The 22,075-nt window shown below is 36.4% G+C and overlaps 1 protein-coding gene across 5 annotated transcripts in view; it reads right to left on the reverse strand.

The window, feature by feature from the left end:
- PHKB (phosphorylase kinase regulatory subunit beta) overlaps positions 1 to 22,075 on the reverse strand; it is a 225,674-nt gene that overhangs the window by 175,980 nt on the left and 27,619 nt on the right. For all 5 annotated transcript variants that reach the window (XM_057713036.1, XM_057713037.1, XM_057713038.1 and 2 more), the window contains 2 exons: positions 11,494 to 11,583; positions 9,445 to 9,583 (listed from right to left, as the gene is read on the reverse strand). In XM_057713036.1, the coding sequence (XP_057569019.1) occupies positions 9,445 to 9,583; positions 11,494 to 11,583 (229 nt within the window). The remainder of the gene's footprint in view (positions 1 to 9,444; positions 9,584 to 11,493; positions 11,584 to 22,075) is intronic.

Genomic DNA, 22,075 nt, shown 5'->3' on the forward strand with positions numbered 1-22,075 from the left:
ATAATACAAATAAAATGCACAATAAATGTAATGCACTTGATTCATATAGAAACCATACCTCCAACCCCCCACTTGACCCGTGGGAAAACAGTCTTCTAAGAAACTGGTCCCTGGTGCCATAAAGGTTGGGGATCACTGCCTTATAGTGCTTTTTAACGCATGATTCAATTAAGGTTCATGCATTGCATTTGGTTCTCATAATCTAGCCATCTTCACACTTATTTTTTCTTTTTTCTTTATATACTTTTATTGGAATATAATTGCATTACAATCTTGTACCAGTTTTTGAGGTACACTAAGTTCAATCATCTGTATTTATACACATATCCCCGTATTCCATCCCTCCCTCAACTCCCCCCCACCCTCCCCATCCTAGTCCTCAAAGGCATCATCCATTCTCGAGTTGAACTCTCTTACAGCAACTTCTCACTGGCTATCTATTTTACAGTTGGTAGTATATATATGCCTATGCTACTCTCTCACTTCGTCTCAGCTTCCCCTTCACCCCCCACCCCACCAAACCTCAAGATCTCCAGTCTATTCTCTGCATCTGCATCCTTGTTCTTGTCTTGTCACTGAGTTCATCAGTACCATTTTTAGATTCCGTATATATGAGTTAGCATACAATATTTGTCTTTCTCTTTCTGACTTACTTCACTCTGTATGACAGACTGTAGGTCTATCCACCTCATGACATATAGCTACATCTCATTCCTTTTTATGGCTGAGTAATATTCCATTGTATATATATGCCACATCTTCTTTATCCATTCATTTGCTGATGGGCATTTAGGTTGCTTCCATGTCCTGGCTATTGTAAATAGTGCTGCAATAAACATTATGGTACATGTTTCTTTGGGATTATGGTTTTCTCTGGGTACTTGACCAGTAGTGGGATTACTGGATCATATGGTAGTTCTATTTTTAGTTTTTTTTTTTTTTTATATTTTATTTATTTATTATTTTTTGGGGGGTACACCAAGTTCAATCATCTGTTTTGGTTTTTTTTAAAATTTTTTTTATTTATTTAATATTTTTTGGGGGGTACACCAAGTTCAATCATCTGTTTTGGTTATTTTTATAATTGTTTTTATTTATTACTTTTTGGGGGGTACACCAAGTTCAATCATCTGTTTTTATACACATATCTCTGTATTTCCTACCTCCCTTGACTCCCCCCCCACCCTCCCTCGAATCCCCCCCACCCTCCCTGCCCCAGTCCTCAAAGGCATCTTCCATCCTCGAGTTGGACTCCCTTTGTTATACAACAACTTCCCACTGGCTATTTTACAGTTGGTAGTATATATATGTCTGTGCTACTCCCTCACTTCATCTCAGCTTCCCCTTCACCCCCCCGCCCCCTCCCAAATCTCAAGTTCCCCAGTCCATTCTCTGCATCTGCATCCTTGTTCTTGTCACTGAGTTCATCAGTACCATTTTTAGATTCCGTATATGTGAGTTAGCATACAATATTTGTCTTTCTCTTTCTGACTTACTTCACTCTGTATGACAGACTGTAGGTCTATCCACCTCATGACATATAGCTCCATCTCATCCCTTTTTATAGCTGAGTAATATTCCATTGTATATATATGCCACATCTTCTGTATCCATTTGTTTCTTGATGGGCATTTAGGTTGCTTCCATGTCCTGGCTATTGTAAAGAGTGCTGCAATAAACATTATGGTACATGTTTCTTTTTGGATTATGGTTTTCTTTGGGTAGATGCCCAGGAGTGGGATTACTGGATCATATGGTAGTTCTATTTGTAGTTTTTTAAGGAACCTCCAAATTGTTTTCCATAGTGGCTGTACCAACTTACATGCCCACCAACAGTGCAGGAGAGTTCCCTTTTCTCCACACCCTCTCCAACATTTGTTGTTTCCAGATTTTGTGATGATGGCCATTCTGATCGGTGTGAGGTGATACCTCATTGTGGCTTTGACTTGCATTTCTCTGATGATGAGTGATGTTGAGCATCTTTTCATGGGTTTGTTGGTCATAGGTATGTCTTCTTTGGAGAAATGTCTATTTACGTCTTCCACCCATTTGTGGATTGGGTTATTTGCTTTTTTGGTATGAAGCTTCATGAGCTGCATGTATATTTTGGAGGTTAATCCTTTGTCTGTTGTTTCGTTGGCAACTATTTTTTCCCATTCTGAGGGTTGCCTTCTAGTCTTGTTTATGGTGTCTTTCGCTGTGCAAAAGCTTTTAAGTTTCATGAGGTCCCATGTGTTTACTCTTGATTTTCTTTCCATGATTCTAGGAGGTGGGTCAAAAAGGATGTTGCTTTGATGGATGTCATAGAGTGTTCTGCCTATATTTTCCTCGAGGAGTTTTATAGTGTCTGGCCTTACATGTAGGGCCATTTAATCCATTTTGAGTTTATTTTTGTGTATGGTGTTAGGAAGTGTTCTAATTTCATTCTTTTACATGTTGCTGTCCAATTTTCTCAGCACCACTTATTGAAGAGGCTGTCTTTTTTCCATTGCATATTCGTGCCTCCTTTGTCAAAGATAAGGTGCCTATAAGTGTTTGGGCTTACCTCTTAGTTCTCAATTCTATTCCATTGATCTTCCTTTCTATTTTTGTGCCAGTACCATACTGTCTTGAGCACTATGGCCTTGTAGTATCGTTTGAAGTCAAGAAGCCTGATTCCATCAACTCCATTTTTCCTTCTCAAGATTGCTTTGGCTATTCAGGGTCTTTTGCATTTCCATATAAATTGTAAGATTTCTTGCTCTAGTTCTGTGAAAAATGCTTTTGGTAATTTGATAGGGATGGCATTGAATGTGTAAATTGCTTTGGGTAGTACAGTCATTTTCACAATGTTGATTCTTCCAATCCAGGAACATGGTATGTCCCTCCATCTATTTGTGTCGTCTTTGATTTCTTTCATCAGTGTCATAAAGTTTTCTGCATACAGATCTTTTGCCTCCCTAGGCAGATTTATTTCTGGGTATTTTATTCTTTTTGTTGCAGTGGTAAATGGAAGAGTTTCCTTAATTTCTCTTTCTGCTCTTCCATTGTTAGTGTATAGGAATGCAAGAGATTTCTGTGCATTAATTTTGTATCCTGCTACTTTACTAAACTCATCAATTAGTGCTAGCAGTTTTCTGGTAGAGTCTTTAGGGTTTTCTATATATAATATCATGTCATCTGCAAAGAGTGACAATTTTACTTCTTCTTTTCCAATTTGGATTCCTTTTATTTCATTTTCTTCTCTGATTGTTGTGGCTAAAACTTCCAAAACTATGCTGAATAATAATGGTGAGAGTGGACACTCTTGTCTTGTTCCTGTCCTTAGAAGGAATTCGTTCAGTTTTTCACCATTGAGAACGATATTGGCTTTTGGTTTCTCATATATGGCCCTTATTATGTTGAGGTAATTTCCTTCTATGCCCGTTTCCTGGAAAGCTTTTATCATAAATGGATGTGGAATTTTGTCAAAAGCTTTTTCTGCATCTATTGAGATGATCATATGGTTTTTATCCTTCAATTTGTTGATATGGTGTATCACATTGATTGATTTGCGTATATTGAAGAATCCTTGCATCCCAGGGATAAACCCCACTTGATCATGGTGTGTGATTATTTTAATGTGCTGTTGGATTCTATTAGCTAGGATTTTGTTGAGGATTTCTGCATATATATTCATCAGTGATATTGGTCTATAATTTTCCTTTTTTTGTGACACGTTTGCCTGGTTTTGGTATCAGGGTGATGATGGCCTCATAGAATGAGTTTGGGAGTGTTCCTCCTTCTACTATATTTTGGAAGAGTTTGAGAAGGATAGGTGTTAGCTCTTCTCGAAATGTTTGATAGAATTCACCCGTGAATCCATCTGGCCCTGGGCTTTTGTGTGTTGGGAGATTTTTAATCACGGCCTCAATTTCCGTACTTGTGATTGGTCTGTTCATAGTTTCTATTTCTTCCTGGTTCAGTCTTGGAGGACTGTATTTTTCTAAGAATTTATCCATTTCTTCTAGGTTATCCAATTTATTGGTATATAGTTGCTTGTAGTAGTCTCTCATGATCTTTTCTAATTCTGTGGTGTCCGTTGTTACTTATCCTTTTTCATTTCTAATTCTGTTGATTTGCGTCTTCTCCCTCTTTTTCCTGATGAGTCTGGCTAATGGTTTATCAATTTTGTTTATCTTCTCAAAGAACCAGCTTTTAGCTTTATTGATCTTTGCTATTGTTTCCTTCCTTTCTTTTTCATTTATTTCTGCTCTGATCTTTATGATTTCTTTCCTTCTGCTCACTTTGGGGTTTCCTTGTTCTTACTTTTCTAATTGTTTTAGCTGTAAGGTTAGGTTGTTTATTCAATATTTTTCTTGTTTCTTAAGGTAGAGTTGTATTGCTATAAACTTTCCTCTTAGAACTGCTTTTGCTGTGTCCCATAGGTTTTGGGTTGTTGTGTTTTCACTGTCGTTTGTTTCTAGGTATTTTTTGATTTCCCCTTTGATTTCTTCAGTGATTGCTTGGTTGTATAATAGTGAATTGTTTAGCCTCCATGTGTTTGTATTTTTTGCAGTTTTTTTCCTGTAATTGATATCCAGTCTCATGGCGTTGTGGTCTGAGAAGATGCTTGATACGATCTCAGTTTTCTTGAATTTGCCGAGGTTTGATTTGTGACCCAAGATGTGATCTATCCTGGAAAATGTTCCGTGTGCACTTGAGAAGAAAGTGTAGTCTGTTGTTTTTGGATGGAATGTCCTATAAATATCAATTAAGTCGAGATGGCCTAATGTGTCATTTAAAGCTTGTGTGTCTTTATTTCTGTTTGGATGATCTGTCCATTGATGTAAGTGGGGTGTTCAAGTCTCCCACTATTATTGTGTTACTGTTGATGTCCCCTTTTATGGCTGTTAACATTTGCCTTATGTATTGAGGTGCTCCTATGTTGGGGGCATAGATATTTACCATTGTTATATGTCCTTCTTGGATGGATCCCTTGATCATTATGTAGTGTCCTTCTTTGTCTCTTGTAAGAGTCTTTACTTTCAAGTCTAATTTGTCTGATTTGAGTATTGCTACTCCAGCTTTCTTTTAACTTCCATTTGCATGGAATATCTTTTTCCATCCCCTTCCTTTCAGTCTATATGTATCCCTTGGTCTGAAGTGGGTTTCTTGTAGACAGCATATGTAAAGGTCTTTTTTTTATATCCATTCAGCCAGTCTGTGTCTTCTGGTTGGAGCATTTAATCCATTTACATTTAAGGTGATTATTGACATGTGTGTTCTAATTACCATTTTCTTAATTGTTTTGGGTTTGTATTTGTAGGTGTTTTCCTTTTCTTGTGTTTCCTGCTTAGAAAAGTTCCTTTAGCACTTGTTGTAAGGCTGGTTTGGTGGTGCTGAATTCTCTTAACTTTTGCTTGTCTGCAAAGCTTTTGATTTCTCCATTGAATCTGAATGAGATTCTTGCTGGGTAGAGTATGCTTGGCTGTAGGTTTCTGTCTTTCAGGACTTTCAGTATATCCTGCCATTCCCTTCTGGCCTGCAGAGTTTCTGTAGAAAGGTCAGCTGTTATCCTTATGCGTTTTCCCTTATATGTTATTTGTTGCTTTTCTCTTGCTGCTTTTAATATTTTCTCTTTGTGTTTTATTGTCGTTAGTTTGGTTAATATGTGCCTTGGTGTATTTCTCCTTGGGTTTATTCTGTATGGGACTCTCTGTGCTTCTTGGACTTGGTTCATTATTTCCTTTCCCATGTTGGGGAAGTTTTCCACTAGAACCTCTTCAAATATTTTCTCAGACCCTTTCTTTTTTCTTCTTCTTCTGGGATGCCTATAATTCGAATGTTGGTGCACTTAATGTTATCACTGCGGTCTCTGAGACTGTCTTCTATTCTTTTTATTCTTTTTTCTTTTTCCTGCTCTGTGGCAGTTATTTCCCCCAATCTATCTTCCAACTCACTCATTCATTCTTCTGCCTCAGTCATTCTGCTGGTTATAGCATCTAGAGTATTTTTAATTTCAGTTATTTTGTTATCCATGGCTGTTTGTTTTTCTGAGTTCTTATGAACTGTTTCTTGTACATTCTCTATTTTGTTATCGAGATTTTGTATCATTTTTACTATCATTACTCTGAATTCTTTTTCAGGCATTTTTCTTATTTCCTCTTCATTTATTTGGTCTTGTGGGTTTCTTCCTGCTCCTTTGCCTGCATGGTGTTTCTCTGTTTCCTCATGGTAGTCCAGACTTCTGGGGTTGCTTGTCCTGGTGATAGAGGGGTTCATAGAAGACTGTCCAAGCCCCTGACTAATGTCCTAGTGTTGGGTTAAACAAATACTAAGTCTAGGAAACACATACATGTATAAGACACACAATTACTGAATCCATTAGGACATAAGGCTCTGGAAGGACCTGACAGAAGAATCCCAGTATGCTATCAGATACTCAAAGAGTAACCCAACAGAAATCGAAAACCAAAACAGAAGAGAAACAAAAGCAAAAACAAACAAATAACACCTTACACATACAAACACTAATCCAGGGAGACTTTGTAAGCTAGGGTCAAATATAAAAAAGAGCTAGAGTACCACCAGACAGAATGGAGATTCTCAGAATGAAATTAGACAATTATACTAAGAACTAAGATAAAGACAAAAACCTAATATTAAATACCAAGGCAGTGTGTCATCTGGAGAATAGAGCAAGGAGTCTGAGCAGATCGATAGTGTTGCTTATAAGTATGTTAAGATAAAATAAAGTAAAAATGGATGGAAGAAAGGGGAACAGAAGAGTGTAGTGGAAATATGCAAATAAAAAGTAAGGAATAGAAATGTATAAAAGATAGGGATGAAAGGAAGGTATGAGAGATATATAGTCCGTACTACCAAAAAGTTAGCTAGAAATAGAAGTATATAAAATGGCAAAAAAATAAAAATAGAATAAAAAATATCATTAAAAAAATGTTATAAAACTTGTAGATCCCTTAGGACTAAGATCATAATTAATAAAGGGAAAAAGGAAAAACAGAACTGATCCCAGAATGGACCAGTTCAATAGGATTGATACTAATATTTCTGTTTCCTTAGATTCTCAGCTGTAAGTGTCCTTCTATTCGCCTTGGGTTTTTTGTATTATTCTGTGACCAGCAGAGCTTCCTTTACTGTTTGTCTGTAAGCACTGGTGTGTGAGGAGGGAGCGGGTACAATAGTGGCTCCTTCCCGTGGGAGTGACTGAGCAGTGGCGCACTGCTGTTTCATTCGGGCTTGGAGGTGCCTGTTGCAGAGGGACGCCAGTGGCTCAGGTGTAAACAGAAAGTCTCAGAGTTGGGCCTCTCTCCAGGTTTTTTTTTTTTTTTTTTTTTTCTTGACAGCCTCCCTGCTGCTGGCGTTCTTGGCTGCTTTCCGGGGCTTTATGCTAGCCCCGCCCGAGGGCCTGAGGGTACTTGTTATCCCTGAGTGCCTTAAGTGGCCCACAGGGGTCCCTCCACTGCCTGTTGCAGGCGCTGAAAGAGAGAGAGAGAGGCTATGCCCGCAGCTCCTTCCCCCTGCCCGTGAGCCTGAAGCATCCAGCTGCCATCATGGCCAGGCAGCTCTCAGGGGCAGGCTTTCTTCGTTGCAGACCTCTTCCCTCCTGTCCTCTCAGTCCGTCACCTTACTGGCAATAATTTTTCTCACCCTGAACCACCTCTCCAGTTCCCACGCTCCTGCTCCCGGACCCTCTGCTCATCTGTGAATCGACGTCTCAGTCCGGGAACACTGAGCTGTGGTGTGGACCCTCTGTGTGTTTCTCACTCCCTCCCATCTGCCACAGCTCAGCAGCTTCACCCTCTTTGAGCCGTCGTAGATGCCTCCCTACCGGTTATGTCGGGATCCTTGCGGTCCTTTCTGGTGTCCGAGGTCATCTGCTGGCGTTCAATTGGTTCTCTGTGGGAATTACTGTGTCTTTTGGTGCATTCCCAATGCATTTGTGGAGAGGGATGCACTCCACATCCCTCTACTTCGCTGCCGTCTTTTACTGTCTCCACACTTATTTTCTAATCTTCTATGATTACTACATTTTTTTAAGAGCCCAAGCAAGTTATCTTACTTGTCACAAACTGGCTTTGTCTGATTATTTATTTACAGGTAGAGCCATTTACACATTTTGGTAAGAAGTCAACGTGGGTGATGTGTCACATCAGAAGGCACCTAAGGTCAGTCTGTCCCACTACTGGTTTGCCTACTTGGTTAAGGTGTTACTGGTCCCAAGACCAACAGTTGCTTGACATTTAATGAAGCTACACTGTGCTTACATAGAATATGTTAGAAAATGCTGGTAGTGACATTAGCAAACAAGTGCTGAAGGTGACTGCCTTCATAATATCTATTTGATTTTCTTTACAAGTGCAACACATCAATGATGTAAGAGAGGAATCACGTTCATGTGAAAGATACAATTTTCAAATCAGAAATACATGCTCATATCACCTTCAGAGAATTAATACTCAGAAACCTAATTTTAGGGCTTCCTAGGTGGCGCAGTGGTTGAGAACCTGCCTGCCAATGCAGGGGACACGGGTTCAATCCCTGCTTCAGGAAGATCCCACATGCCGCGGAGCAACTAAGCCTGTGTGCCATAACTATTGAGCCTGTGCTTTAGAGCCCGTGAGCCACAGCTATTGAGTCCATGTGCTGCAACTACTGAAGCCCACGAGCCAAGAGCCTGAGCTCCACAACAAGAGAAGCCACGGCAATGAGGAGCCCGTGTACCACAACAAAGAGTAGCCCCTGCTCACTGCAACTAAAAAGAAACCCCATGCACAGCAAAAAAGAGTGAACACAGACAATAAAATAAATAAATTTATAAAAAAAAAGAAACCTAATTTTAGTTAAAATGTATCACTACTGACTGTGTCAGAACCCACATCAGATGATTTCTATATATAATGAAATATAGGTGAACTTGTGTATTGTGAAAAGATTGATTTTTCTTTTACTTTATGAAATAATTATTTGACTTACAACTAGATTTATCAAGTGATACCCCAAAGAAGTGTAGTGAGAAAAACATTAAACTGGGGGAGGGAAGGAGAAGAGTCCTGGCCCTGGCTCTATCATTAACTAGTTGTGTAATTTTGAACAAATCTGTTAACTACTCTAGGCCCTAGTTTTATCATCTGCAAAATTCAATCACCATCAATTTCCTCTATGATTGAAACCAATCAACTCAATGAGAATGGGCAATTGATTCTGTCAAAAGCTAATGCTGATTTACAAACCTAGAGATGAGAAAAATTTTGGTCACAAAATCATAAAATGTCAGAACTTGTCTCATGTAAATCCTTAAGAAAACTGAAAGGTTTGGAGGCCTAAAAGGAGATGTGAGCAGTTGCAGGTCACACAGTGACTCAGCAGCAGAGCCAAAAGGTAGCTGCCCACTTTGTCTTGGGCCTACAAAACCCTATTACCTAGACTTGGGGTTACTAGTAAAAGACACACCAGCTTTACCTGTATGCAAGAGCCAAAGCCCAGGCCCCAGCAGCGCAGTACAGACTGTCGTGGATCTTGGCCTTCTGATCGTTACCACATGTTTTTGTGGGAAAGAGACCTGTGGTTGGACTCTGATACAGCAGCAATGTTGACTTGACTGCAATTGAGGACAAGAAAAAGAATGAATTATATAGCCATCCATTTCCCTTGAGCTGAAGGTCTTAAACTTCTTTGGTTTCCTCATCCTACAATTTTGTTGTTTCTCAACTTAGCTTTAGGATAAAACTTCTGAAGATGTAGAAACAACTCCAGGTAAGTAACTCCAGCCTAAGTAGGGATCCACCCTGCAGGTAGGAGTCTTTCCACTTTTGAGGAAAGAACTCAGCTAATTGGCACTTAAAAAGCCTTTAGCACACCCTCGTTAATGTCAATAAGTGTTATAAGGCAATATCAGCTACAGAAAAAAAAAAAGATTAACCAAAAACTAAGTATATTTTCAAAAATCAGTTCAATAGAGAAAAGTAAAGCAAATATACAACAAAAAGTTGCATACATTTGCTAAGTCCAAAGCTAACTCAACTCTACACAGGCCAGAATCCTGTTTTTCACTGATGACCAACTTGTGCCTGGTCTTCAGAGCAATGTATTCATTTTATGTACTGTTATTGTACAGGTTAGTGATATGTTTAACATTTCAAAACTGAATCCCATCCTTACTTGACACGAAAACAGCAAGTGAATAATTATTTTGTGAACATTCAACTTAAGCAAAAGAAGTCTGAAATCAATGTTTTCCAGTATGCACAGGGTCATCATGCATGCCAAAATCCTCAGACACTTGAGTCCCTTATCTAAAATGGCTAATACAGTAGGCCCTCCATATCTGCAGGTTCTGCATCTGCAGATACAGAAAGCAGACTGTATTACCTTTTATAAAAGAGTCCTAAAATAGAAAAATAAACACACTAAAATTACATTTCCTAAAAGCTATTTTCTTCCTGCCTAACTATAAATGGATAAATGGAGTAATGTTTTTCCCAAAAATAAATTAAGTTACTCTAATCCAGATTGGCATATGTCAACTACTTTAAGACAGTTTTTCAAAGGTCTAAAGTACTCTGGTCCATCACAGAGATTAAAGAATTAAATTTATTTTTCTTTTTCTCAGACTAAACTGACATTATCATTTCTTTCAGAATACCAGGGTATTTATTATTTTTCCCAGAGTAAAAAACTGGTCTTCATAGTCTGAAGTAAACAATTGACATTTCCTTTAAAAGGTAGTTTAATCTTTTTAGCTAGTTATGGCTACAAAGATAAGTGGGCAGCATAAGAATATACACCAGAATCTTGACCAAGATAAGTTGAAATAAGGCTTCACAAGATACTGACACAAACAAAAAAATCCTTCTCCTTAGTGAGACAAATAAATCAAATTTTATATTTGACATACTAGGCCATGTAAATGGTACAAGAAGCAAACTGACCAAAAATTAACAGCATTTCCAACTTATGGTCTGATGAACAAAGAGCCCCATACATACATATTTCAAAGTTGCTTTCTTAAATTAAATAACAAAATTTGCCAGGTTGATCCTGACAAAAACAAAACAGCAACAACAACAAAAAAAAGGACCTGACATCACTAACAATAACCTGAGATTACCTTTTGTAGCTCAATGAATTAGAAATGGATATAAAAGCCTCAGGACTATACAGGAACCATGTATAGGTAATGAGCAAGGATTACTTCTACAAAATCTTTGTGTAAGAATTATTCAAGAAACAGCCTCTAGTTCTCAAATCTGGTAATGTTTAGGAAGTTGAAAAGGACACAGAGGACACTGGTGACAGTTTCAAATTATTCAAGGGACAGATATGACTTGCCAGATTCCTTTTATAGTCCCCATATCACATGCAATTGGACTATGTATCTGTCTAAGCACTGAAACTACCCCAACATCCAAATGAGAGAACATCATCTATATAACATATGTAATATAACTAAGGCAGAATAAATACCAATCATAGCTACCTGAGGACATGTTTTCCTCAGGTTTTGCTTACCAATTCTGTAATAGTGATCCAACTTATCCCACAGAGTTTCATTATCAGGTCTCGGAAGATTAATGCTTTTAAGAGGTTCATAAACTGAGCCTGAAAGATAAATGAAAACCCATCAGATTCAATCATTTTCACCCAGATAAACAAAGAAACTTCCAAACAAACAAAGAAACACTACTTAGCAATCTAATTTTCATTTTTATAGTGAACTATCATATTTTACTACTTGTCAAATCTTGGTGAGGAAAGGAGAAAGAAGAAAGCACTTGTAGTATTTATTTTTTTCAAACACAGTTTTATTGGAACACAAGCACTTCCATTTGTTTACCTATTGTCCAGAAAGCACTTGTAGTATTTCTAAACGTCACAAGGTATCCCCCTCCTCACCCCTGGCAGTCAAGCCAACTAACTCATGTGTATACTAGTCCTAACAACTCAAATATCAGTAGCACCCCTGTGGTAGTCTGGTAGCTCAATAATTTCAGTTCCTTCTGAGAAATATCAATATATCTATTTACATGCCCTGAAACCGACACCTTATTCCTTATGCTCATGTTTTGTCAGGCAGTTTTCTGTCAAATGACCATAATCCCAAAACCTCAAGGAAGAAGATACTGCTACACGTTCCAAAGTCATCCACTTCATGAATATTCAGGTAGTTTTCATACTGAAAGCCTGAAGCCTCCACTTTCTCCTAGGTAGATAATACTTGCCTTATTATGTAGACTATAAGCAGAAACCATTTCTACTTCTCAGCCATGGAAACTACACCAAGATGTTAGCAGGGTACACTGCTCAAAAACTACAGAATACATGTTAATCACGATAATCTGCCACAAAATGGATACAGAAAATTGTTCACTTGACTAGTGCACTTTGTCAACTGCTAACTGAAAGGAAGACATCTGACCCTTCAGCCATAAGAATAAGTACTGCCTCTCATTCTTGTTAAAAGCACTCAGAAATTATAAACATCTCAAGGTCACAATTAATCCACTTTGGAACGCAGGTAATGCATGTCATATAGTCTAACAACATAGCACATGAGTGAACCTATAATCTACCGGGGTGGGGGACGGGGTCATGTTGGCATGCATTAAGAATCAGTTGTTAAAGAAAATTAAAGCATTTATGTTCGTAAAATTGCTATGTCCAGTGTGCTAGTTTAAAGCCAAGTTATTTGAAATCTCTTTATGTTTAGGGGAGGTAAGGTAAAGATCTACACATTCAGGCAATAGTCCCATTATCCTCTGTTAGAAAGAGACATGACTTGTGGATGGAAACAGGGAATACAAAATGACTTGCTCTGAGTGAAGAGATTTTTCTAAAAAAGTCTTCACAATGACACCAACCAGAATGGCCCCACAGTGAAATATAGAGAGGACTACCAACATAGAGAGGAAAGCATCAGGACTGCAAAGGAGGCAAGGGCCCAGACATGCCCTCTGCCATCCTGCATTCAACGAGCTCTGGGTACGTTTAAGTATATTGGGAGTATATAGGCAGCCTGGCAGCTGGGAAGGAATGTTTGCATGGTAGGTGAGAGACTCCGGGAGTATACACACTCTCAATAAAATCCATCCATAATTAATAAAATAAAATCAGGTACAAATCATCATGTTTTAAATTGTGCTTATGGATATACAAAGACTAGAGGGGACACGTTTGCCCGGGGGAAATGATTGTGGGATGATTTGTTTTTATTTAGATTTTATTTAGACTTGTTTTTATTTATTTTGTCAGAAAATGAATTTTTTTATTTAAAGTACTATTCGTAGAGCTAATATTTTGCTTTATATAAGAAAAATAAAATCACCAAAAGTTGCATATGTATTTTCGTTACAATTAGGTAACTAATACATGTGCATATGGATAAAGATTGAAATAGAATATGCAAAACTGAAATCTACCTGCATTATAACAGTAGGTGAATTTATTTTAAAAGATTAATGACGTATCATGGTTTTTAGAAAAAAAAAAAATACTTCCTTTAAAAGTGCTATTACATTTAAAGGTTCCTCTTATTCCCCAAAAAAGACTAAAATGATTCTGTCATCTAATGTTTTTCAATAAAATTACCCATGGAGTTTCTTAGAAGCAACAATAAACAAACAGGAAACCAGACTTTTCAAGAAAATAAATACCCATTCAGTACACACTAAAAGAGAAGATGTTCAAAGCAAAGCAGAAAAGTGAAAAAGTAAAATCACTTAATCACTGAGAATCTAGATTTTCTTATACCTTCCTATATTGTCAAAGAAAGCCCATGGTGAATTCAAAACAGCTTGGCTAGATAAATGTCAACACTTTGGTGATCACCACTATATTGCTTCTGAAGTAACTGCATAAAATTAAATAAGGATGTTTCACACAATTTATGGTGTTCAGTACCACAAATGTGAAGTCAAAGGAAAAGTAATCAAGGGAAACATTTTAAACAAGAATTAGACATCCGAAAAGCATCAATACCAATAAAAACGTGGGGGAGAAAGCAATCAACAATGGAGTACAAATTCCAAAAAAAAAAAAGACTCAAAATAACAAAACTCTTTCAAAGTAAAATGAATTTTTAAAATATAAATTTCTCTTTTCCATGTTTTTCTCATTTGAATTTTGCCTATATCCAAACACCACAAAGTAAAATGTAATTTATCAGTTGTCAAGTCTGTAAAATGAGTTTAAACATGTCAATCTGATTTTTTACCTGTCAATTCCCTTTGTATTAGAAAAATACAATCTACATCTTCATTTCAGAACACATCATGTCAAAGGGATAGAGTGACAAAGAAGATGAAGCGGAAGTTGTTACTTGAACAGAAATATTACAGCTTTATCATGAAGGAAGAAAGGGCTAAAGAATTAAAGAATGAGTTGCCTGAGACATTTCTGTGACACATAAACAGTATTATAGAAAGAGTATAAATTTAACAAAGGTATAAGCTTTCTTAATTTTGCACTATAAACCCAGAAGTTTTCTGAGTGCTATGAAGAAATCACGAAACAGCACTGGTAATTCAAATAGCATCTGTTAAAAGCATAAGAAAGATGACCAAAGAGAAAATTCAAGGTGGAAAACTGATCAGCAAACCAAAACATCAAAAGTGTGTTATTTGGGCATCTTACTTTTCTTTATATGATTCAAAGCTCTTTAATACACACAAAAACATTATTAATCAAGATTTTGATGATCCCTAAAGTAGTTTTATCATTTTTTCATGTATGGTGGTAGACTAAGATAAATATCAGTATTTATTCACTCAGTTAATATATACAGTGAAGGCATAAGACTCTGGACCATACATCTAGTAAGCTACCAAGACCTACAGATTAGGAAGAAGTAAGATAAGGTCTGGAATAAGATATATGTGTGTGTGTGTGTGTGTGTGTGTGTGTGTGTGTGTGTGTGTACATATGCACATATGAGTAATTAGGTAGAGTAGTGAGTTCCTTAAAAGACAAAGGACAGGAAAATCTAATCCCCCTGTGGGGCTCTGAGAACAGGGAACTCCTGCATTGCAATCTCTAAAAATCTAGCAATTTCAAATAATGAACTGCCATCTAATTATGAAGGTAACAACTGAAATCCAGGAAGATGTAAAGTCATAAACATAAATACATATATGCACACATTCTTAATATAGTTCTAAAACATACACGTCTCATGAAACAACATACTATATACTAAGATCTTTTTGAAGTGATACACATGAAGGTTTAGGTGAAGAAAGTGTATTACTAAAGGGTAAATTTTATTAACACACTGACCCAAGTATGCCCTTTCACAGGATAGAGAATTTTATTATAAATTTAAATCCTTAGAAAGGACCATAGGATTCTGATTTTCTCCCTCAATGAAAATAATTTCTTTTCAGATTTTTAAAAAAAATGTAACATTCTATCACCCTAAAAATGGTATCATTAACATTTTGGTACATTTTGGTACATAACATTTTGGTACATTCTTCTCAGGTAATTTCTACTGTGTATATATTTTTTAATGTGTACATTTTTAATGTGTATATATATTTTTAGTATGTATATATCACACGTACACATAAAATTTACCATGCATAGGATCATAACATACATACTGTTTTTCTCATGGATGTAAATCCTTTTTTTCCAAACCTCATCCCTCATGCCCTCTTCTGTCCTCATATCCATACTTTTTTCTATGTTTATATAATCAAAGATAGAGGCAAAAATGACAGAAGAGTCTGCCCTTGCTTGTTTTATAAAAATAGGATCATGACACAGACCGGTCCTTGCATTTAGCTCCTCTCATTTAACAACAAACAGGGAAATCACTAACAGTGATGGCTCTTTCTCATAGATGCTATATATTCTAGGGTGTTGATGTACTTTACTCCACTAGCCCCCCCATTAGTGGTTATATAATTTGTTTCCTATTTTTACCATCACAAACAATACTGCAAAACACAGATATACATAGATATAGCCGGGAGTATGCTAGAATCAGTTAGAACTGGCTGGAGACAGTCAACTGCCAAATTTTCAGGAATTCTGGAACTGGCTGTGAAACACAGCTATAACTGAAAATTAAATTATATAAACTTACAACTAATTATTAAAAACAATGGTAATAAATAATCAAACCTTATCACTTCCTAATTATTTTACTACATTTTACTATCACATGTTTTTGAGTTTATTTAAAACTATATATCTGTACATTGGAAATACTATGTAATAGGATGTTATAATACATCTCTTCCCAACTCTGCATTCAGTGATGTCACGTACAGAAGTAGTACTGAATTAAATAATAAATGTACTTTTTACTACAAATGACAAATTGCGTTTTTTTTAAAAGGCTAAAATAATTCATATTTCTACCAAAAATATAAGTGCTTCATCTTTTAAAAGCTTTTCCAATATGATAGGAGTAAAGCAGTAGCTTTCTTTTTACTTAACTTTCATTTCCCAGACTATTAGTGAGTTTGAGAATCTTTACAAACTGGGCATTTGGATTTGCTCTTCTGTGAATTGCCTACATCCTATTGCCATTTGCTGTTGTTCTACCAGTGTTTTCATCATCAGTTTCTAAGAGCTCTTTGTAAGTTTTGTGTGTTATTTAACATTTCCATTTCAAATATTTTCCCCTGAGCTTTCATTAGTATACCAATATCAAAATTTAAAAAAAAAAAGTAACAGTCACTCTGTTTCTTTCCTCATTTGGTTCCAGTGTTCCTTTCTGTTTAAAAAGCTTTTTGATAACCCTGAGGTTACACATATAGTCAGTTACTGCAATTTTCGGCTAAGTTTTTTTATAATTTTAACATTATAAAATGTTAAAATAAATTTTCTCACTTAGCTATTTTATCCATTGAGAATTTGTTTTCTAAGCTGATTTTAAAGTAAGTAGTAAATTCCATCATTTTTAAAAAGATCAAATTGGTCCAATTTTTTCGGGGCGGTTACAAAATATTCAATAGAAAGATCCATTTGTCCTAAATTATAAACAGAGAACATCTCAAATTATGGGATTCAAAGAGACCATTTCCTCTTGAAATAATACAACTTAATTTTCAAAACCTATATAAAAACTCTAGTATCTAATAATGTAGTACTTGGGCTACTTATCTGCAAGTTTTCAAACCCATCATGGACATATGATATTTATGAACAGCTTAAACCATCATTGGCTTCATGTGCAGTTACATTAATGTCTCTAAAAATCTCCACTGCTTGGAGCAACATATATTGATTTTTTTAAGTATTGTATGTAGCACTCAATATTGACACAACATTAAAACATAAAGTAAGCTGCACTTTTGCATTTTCTACAGGTCTTGAGTTCTAACAGAAAAATACATATAAAGCATGAAAGTAGAATCTTAGCCCAAGGAAAGAATCAATCAATATCTTCCATCTGCATTTTACTCATGATTCTCTAACTCTGGGAATGGAGCAGGGTGAGGTTCACCAGTTCTAATGACTGCAACTTTGGAATCTTCTCTTGCCTGAGCTAATGGTAAGCAGCTAATTTTATAGACATAGGACATTAAGAGCTGTGATTTTTCAGTCAGGAAAGTCTCAAAAAGCCTTAGTCTCTTTTTTTTTTTTTTAATTTTATTTATTTATTTATTATTTTTTGGGGGGGGACACCAAGTTCAATCATCTGTTTTTATACACATATCCCCGTATTCCCTCCCTCCCTTGACTCCCCCCCACCCTCCCCGTCCCAATCCTCTAAGGCATCTTCCATCCTCCAGTTGGACTCCCTTTGTTATACAACAACTTCCCACTGGCTATCTATTTTACAGTTGGTAGTATATATATGTCTGTGCTACTCTCTCGCTTCGTCTCAGCTTCCCCTTCACCCCCCCGCCCCCTCCCAAACCTCGAGTTCCCCAGTCCATTCTCTGCATCTGCGTCCTTATTCTTGTCACTGAGTTCATCAGTACCATTTTTAGATTCCGTATATGTGAGTTAGCACACAATATTTGTCTTTCTCTTTCTGACTTACTTCACTCTGTATGACAGACTGTAGGTCTATCCACCTCATGACATATAGCTCCATCTCATCCCTTTTTATAGCTGAGTAATATTCCATTGTATATATATGCCACATCTTCTGTATCCATTCGTTTCTTGATGGGCATTTAGGTTGCTTCCATGTCCTGGCTATTGTAAAGAGTGCTGCAATAAACATTATGGTACATGTTTCTTTTTGGATTATGGTTTTCTTTGGGTAGATGCCCAGGAGTGGGATTACTGGATCATATGGTAGTTCTATTTGTAGTTTTTTGAAGAACCTCCAAATTGTTTTCCATAGTGGCTGTACCAACTTACATTCCCACCAACAGTGCAGGAGAGTTCCCTTTTCTCCACACCCTCTCCAACATTTGTTGTTTCCAGATTTTGTGATGATGGCCATTCTGATCGGTGTGAGGTGATACCTCATTGTGGCTTTGACTTGCATTTCTCTGATGATGAGTGATGTTGAGCATCTTTTCATGGGTTTGTTGGTCATCTGTATGTCTTCTTTGGAGAAATGTCTATTTAGGTCTTCCGCCCATTTGTGGATTGGGTTATTTGCTTTTTTGGTATGAAGCTTCATGAGCTGCTTGTATATTTTGGAGGTTAATCCTTTGTCCGTTGTTTCGTAGGCAACTATTTTTTCCCATTCTGAGGGTTGCCTTTTAGTCTTGTTTATGGTTTCTTTCGCTGTGCAAAAGCTTTTAAGTTTCATGAGGTCCCATTTGTTTATTCTTGATTTTCTTTCCATGATTCTAGGAGGTGGGTCAAAAAGGATCTTGCTTTGATGGATGTCATAGAATGTTCTGCCTATATTTTCCTCGAGGAGTTTTATAGTGTCTGGCCTTACATGTAGGTCTTTAATCCATTTGGAGTTTATTTTTGTGTATGGTGTTAGGAAGTGTTCGAATTTCATTCTTTCACATGTTGCTGTCCAATTTTCCCAGCACCACTTATTGAAGAGGATGTCTTTTTTCCATTGTATATTCGTGCCTCCTTTGTCAAAGATAAGCTGCCCATATGTGTTTGGGCTTACTTCTGAGTTCTCTATTCTATTCCATTGATCTTCCTTTCTATTTTTGTGCCAGAAAAGCCTTAGTCTCTTAAGCCTAAATTTCTGAAGACTCTGAAGTGCAGAGGCTAATAAACTAATAAGAAAGTACATATAAAGAAGCAGTTGAATAACCAAAATCCCAGAGCTAACATGTTCTCCAACAAAATAATCAGGAACTAAGGAGAATCTGAAGCCCTTGTATTGTAGAGGGTCAAAAAGCCCCACAGTTTCATGAGGTTTGGATAGTCCTTGTACTTACATGCATGTAGAGAAGGTGTGGAGGGCAGGAAGGGTACAGACCAGGAAGGCATGGAAAAGCAAAGAGACAGCCTTCTATATGAACATACAAAATATATGCAAAATACACCTGTGGTTTATCAGTAAATTATTAAAACATTAATTTCTGAGCTGTTAAGATAGCAAGGTTTCCCAGAGTATAATAATTATATGTTTATCATCTATATATGATACAAGGTACTTTCAAGCAACTCTGAAATTTAAATTAAACCATTAACTTGGGATGATTTCTTCATTTTAAAATTCCCTTTTACTCCTCCACTGATAAAAACTAGAAGGATGCTACTATAGAAGGGACAACTTACTCTAATACGTTCTCACCTTTGTATCCCTAATGCTGCTACTAGGAGGTTCTCAATCCAAATATTTATTAAAATGAACTGGGTGACCCACATGATTAGCAGAGGCCTTCTTGAATTCCACAGGCAGAGTTAATTGTTCCATATTCTGCATTCTTACAGCACTTTGTAAATACCTTAAGTTCAGTTCTTGCTTATGACAAGATATTGTATTTTCACTATTTGATTAATGTGTTATACCACACTGGAAGCCTAACTATAACAGGGACCATATCTAGTATATAGTAAATGGCTGTGAAAGTTTGGTAAGAAGAGGGAAAATATGGAGAGAAGCTGACAAAAATAGTTTTCCTGAAAAGTTTGTTTTCAGGAAACATTTGATGACCAGTTTACATTATTCTCACAGGCTACGCTATCTCCTGTTACTGTCCTATCCAACCTAATACAATGATCTAGTCCCATCTCTTCAGACTTTCATGATTAGTAAGGTTGAAAAACTTATCTTACTAACTCCAGAATGAATACCCATTAGTTTTTACAGTTAAAAGATCTGAATACACTATACACGACTCAGCACTTTAAGCATCTTCAAGATCACCAACATCTCCTTGCAAAACAAAAAACAGAATTTAAATCATGATTTCCTTTACTGTTCAGTTCCACCATGCAGAGAAATTTCAATGTGCCCCCAGCATAGGAACGAATATGACACCTCCTTACAATAAAGTACCTTGAAACAGTTAAAGGAAAGAGGTAGACTATTTGTAACATCATGAAAGACCAAAAACACATTGTATGAAAAAGTAATGTCATAGAATAAGATTGCACAGTATACTCTGTGTTGCAGAAAGAAACATGTATGTGTGATATTTACAAATGTATATGCATATATAGATAACTAAGTTATTTTTAAAAACCTTGAAGGATATATACCAAACTGTTAAAAATGATTAGTATTAGGGAGAGGACAGTGATTTTTACTCTATGTATTTCTGACTGTGTAAATAGTATATGAGAATGTATTCAATTACCACTCATATAATTTCTTAAAATGAGAAAGGGAAATTTTGAATGCATACTACTTTGCTTTGTACAAGATACTTTATATACATTGTCCCATTTCATCATCCTGACACATGAATGAGGTTGGCATTAAACTGAAGAACAGAGAAGTTATTAAATGGCAGTCTGAATGTGAACACAGGGTTCTCTAAAGAAACTATATGTGTGCTCTTTGTCCTATACCATGAAACCTCATAAAAACACTGGGCTAGAAGAGTTAAGAGCCCTTAATCCCTGTTTTCATTTTCTGCTTTAAAGAAGACCGATCCAAAATTATATGTACATATATATATACATATATGTTTACGTATTTAACCCCAATTTATTATCACAGTTCATCTGAACCCTCAACTTTTTTTTGTCAATTCGATTCCATTTTTATATTTTTTTATTCCTTTTTTATTGGAGTCTAGTTGTTTTATAATGTTGTGTTAGTTTCTACTGTACATCGAAGCAAAGTAGAGTTCCCTCTGCTATACAGCAGGTTCTTATTATTTTATACATGCTAGTGTATATATGTCAGTCCCGATTCATCCCAACCCCCCCTTTCCCCCTTGGTGTCCATACATTTGTTCTCTTTGTCTGTGTCTCTATTTCTGCCTTGCAAACAGGTTCGTCTGTATCATTTTTCTAGATTCCACATATATGCATTAATATACATTTGTTTTTCTCTTTCTGACTTACTTCACACTGTATGACAGTCTTTAGGTCCATCCATGTCTCTACAAATGACCCAGTTTAGTTACTTTTTATGGCTGAGTAATATTCCATTGTATACACGTGTCACATCCTTATCCATTCGTCTGTCGATAGGCATTTAGGTTGCTTCCATGACCTGGCTGTTGTTGAAACTTCAACTTTTTAAGCCTTTCTCCACGGCAAGTTGGGTAAGAAACATATTTTAAATGTAAAATATGAAGTGGAAAATATAAAATACTGCAACTTCTTAAAAATAAAGTAAAACGTGCCTCTTCAACTCATCCAAATAAGATGAGAAAAGGCCATTCCACTGTTCCCATTTTATTTTTAATAAAAAGGTATTAAGTTCTTCCAGCGACCTTTAAGGAAGGAGCACAGCCTATAAAATCTATTTAAGGATATTAAATCTGGTTGATGTTTCATGTGTTGACCTTATGAATACCAATCACTCAATTAGCTATTTCATTTTCCTTTCTTATTTATAGTCTAGTAGAGTACCTTGCCATAATATACCATGAATGTGTATGATTTCTGTGAGGTCAGAGTTGTATTCTGACAATTCTAATGTTTCTAAAAAGTTTCTGGAACTCTCTTTGTGAAAAAAAATGCATTCAGAAATGGCACAATTATTAAAAATTCTCAACAGTAGTTGTTTCATTCACTGTTATAACCT

Source organism: Hippopotamus amphibius, chromosome 16 (genome assembly GCF_030028045.1).
Source record: "Hippopotamus amphibius kiboko isolate mHipAmp2 chromosome 16, mHipAmp2.hap2, whole genome shotgun sequence".
Lineage (NCBI taxonomy): Eukaryota > Metazoa > Chordata > Mammalia > Artiodactyla > Hippopotamidae > Hippopotamus > Hippopotamus amphibius.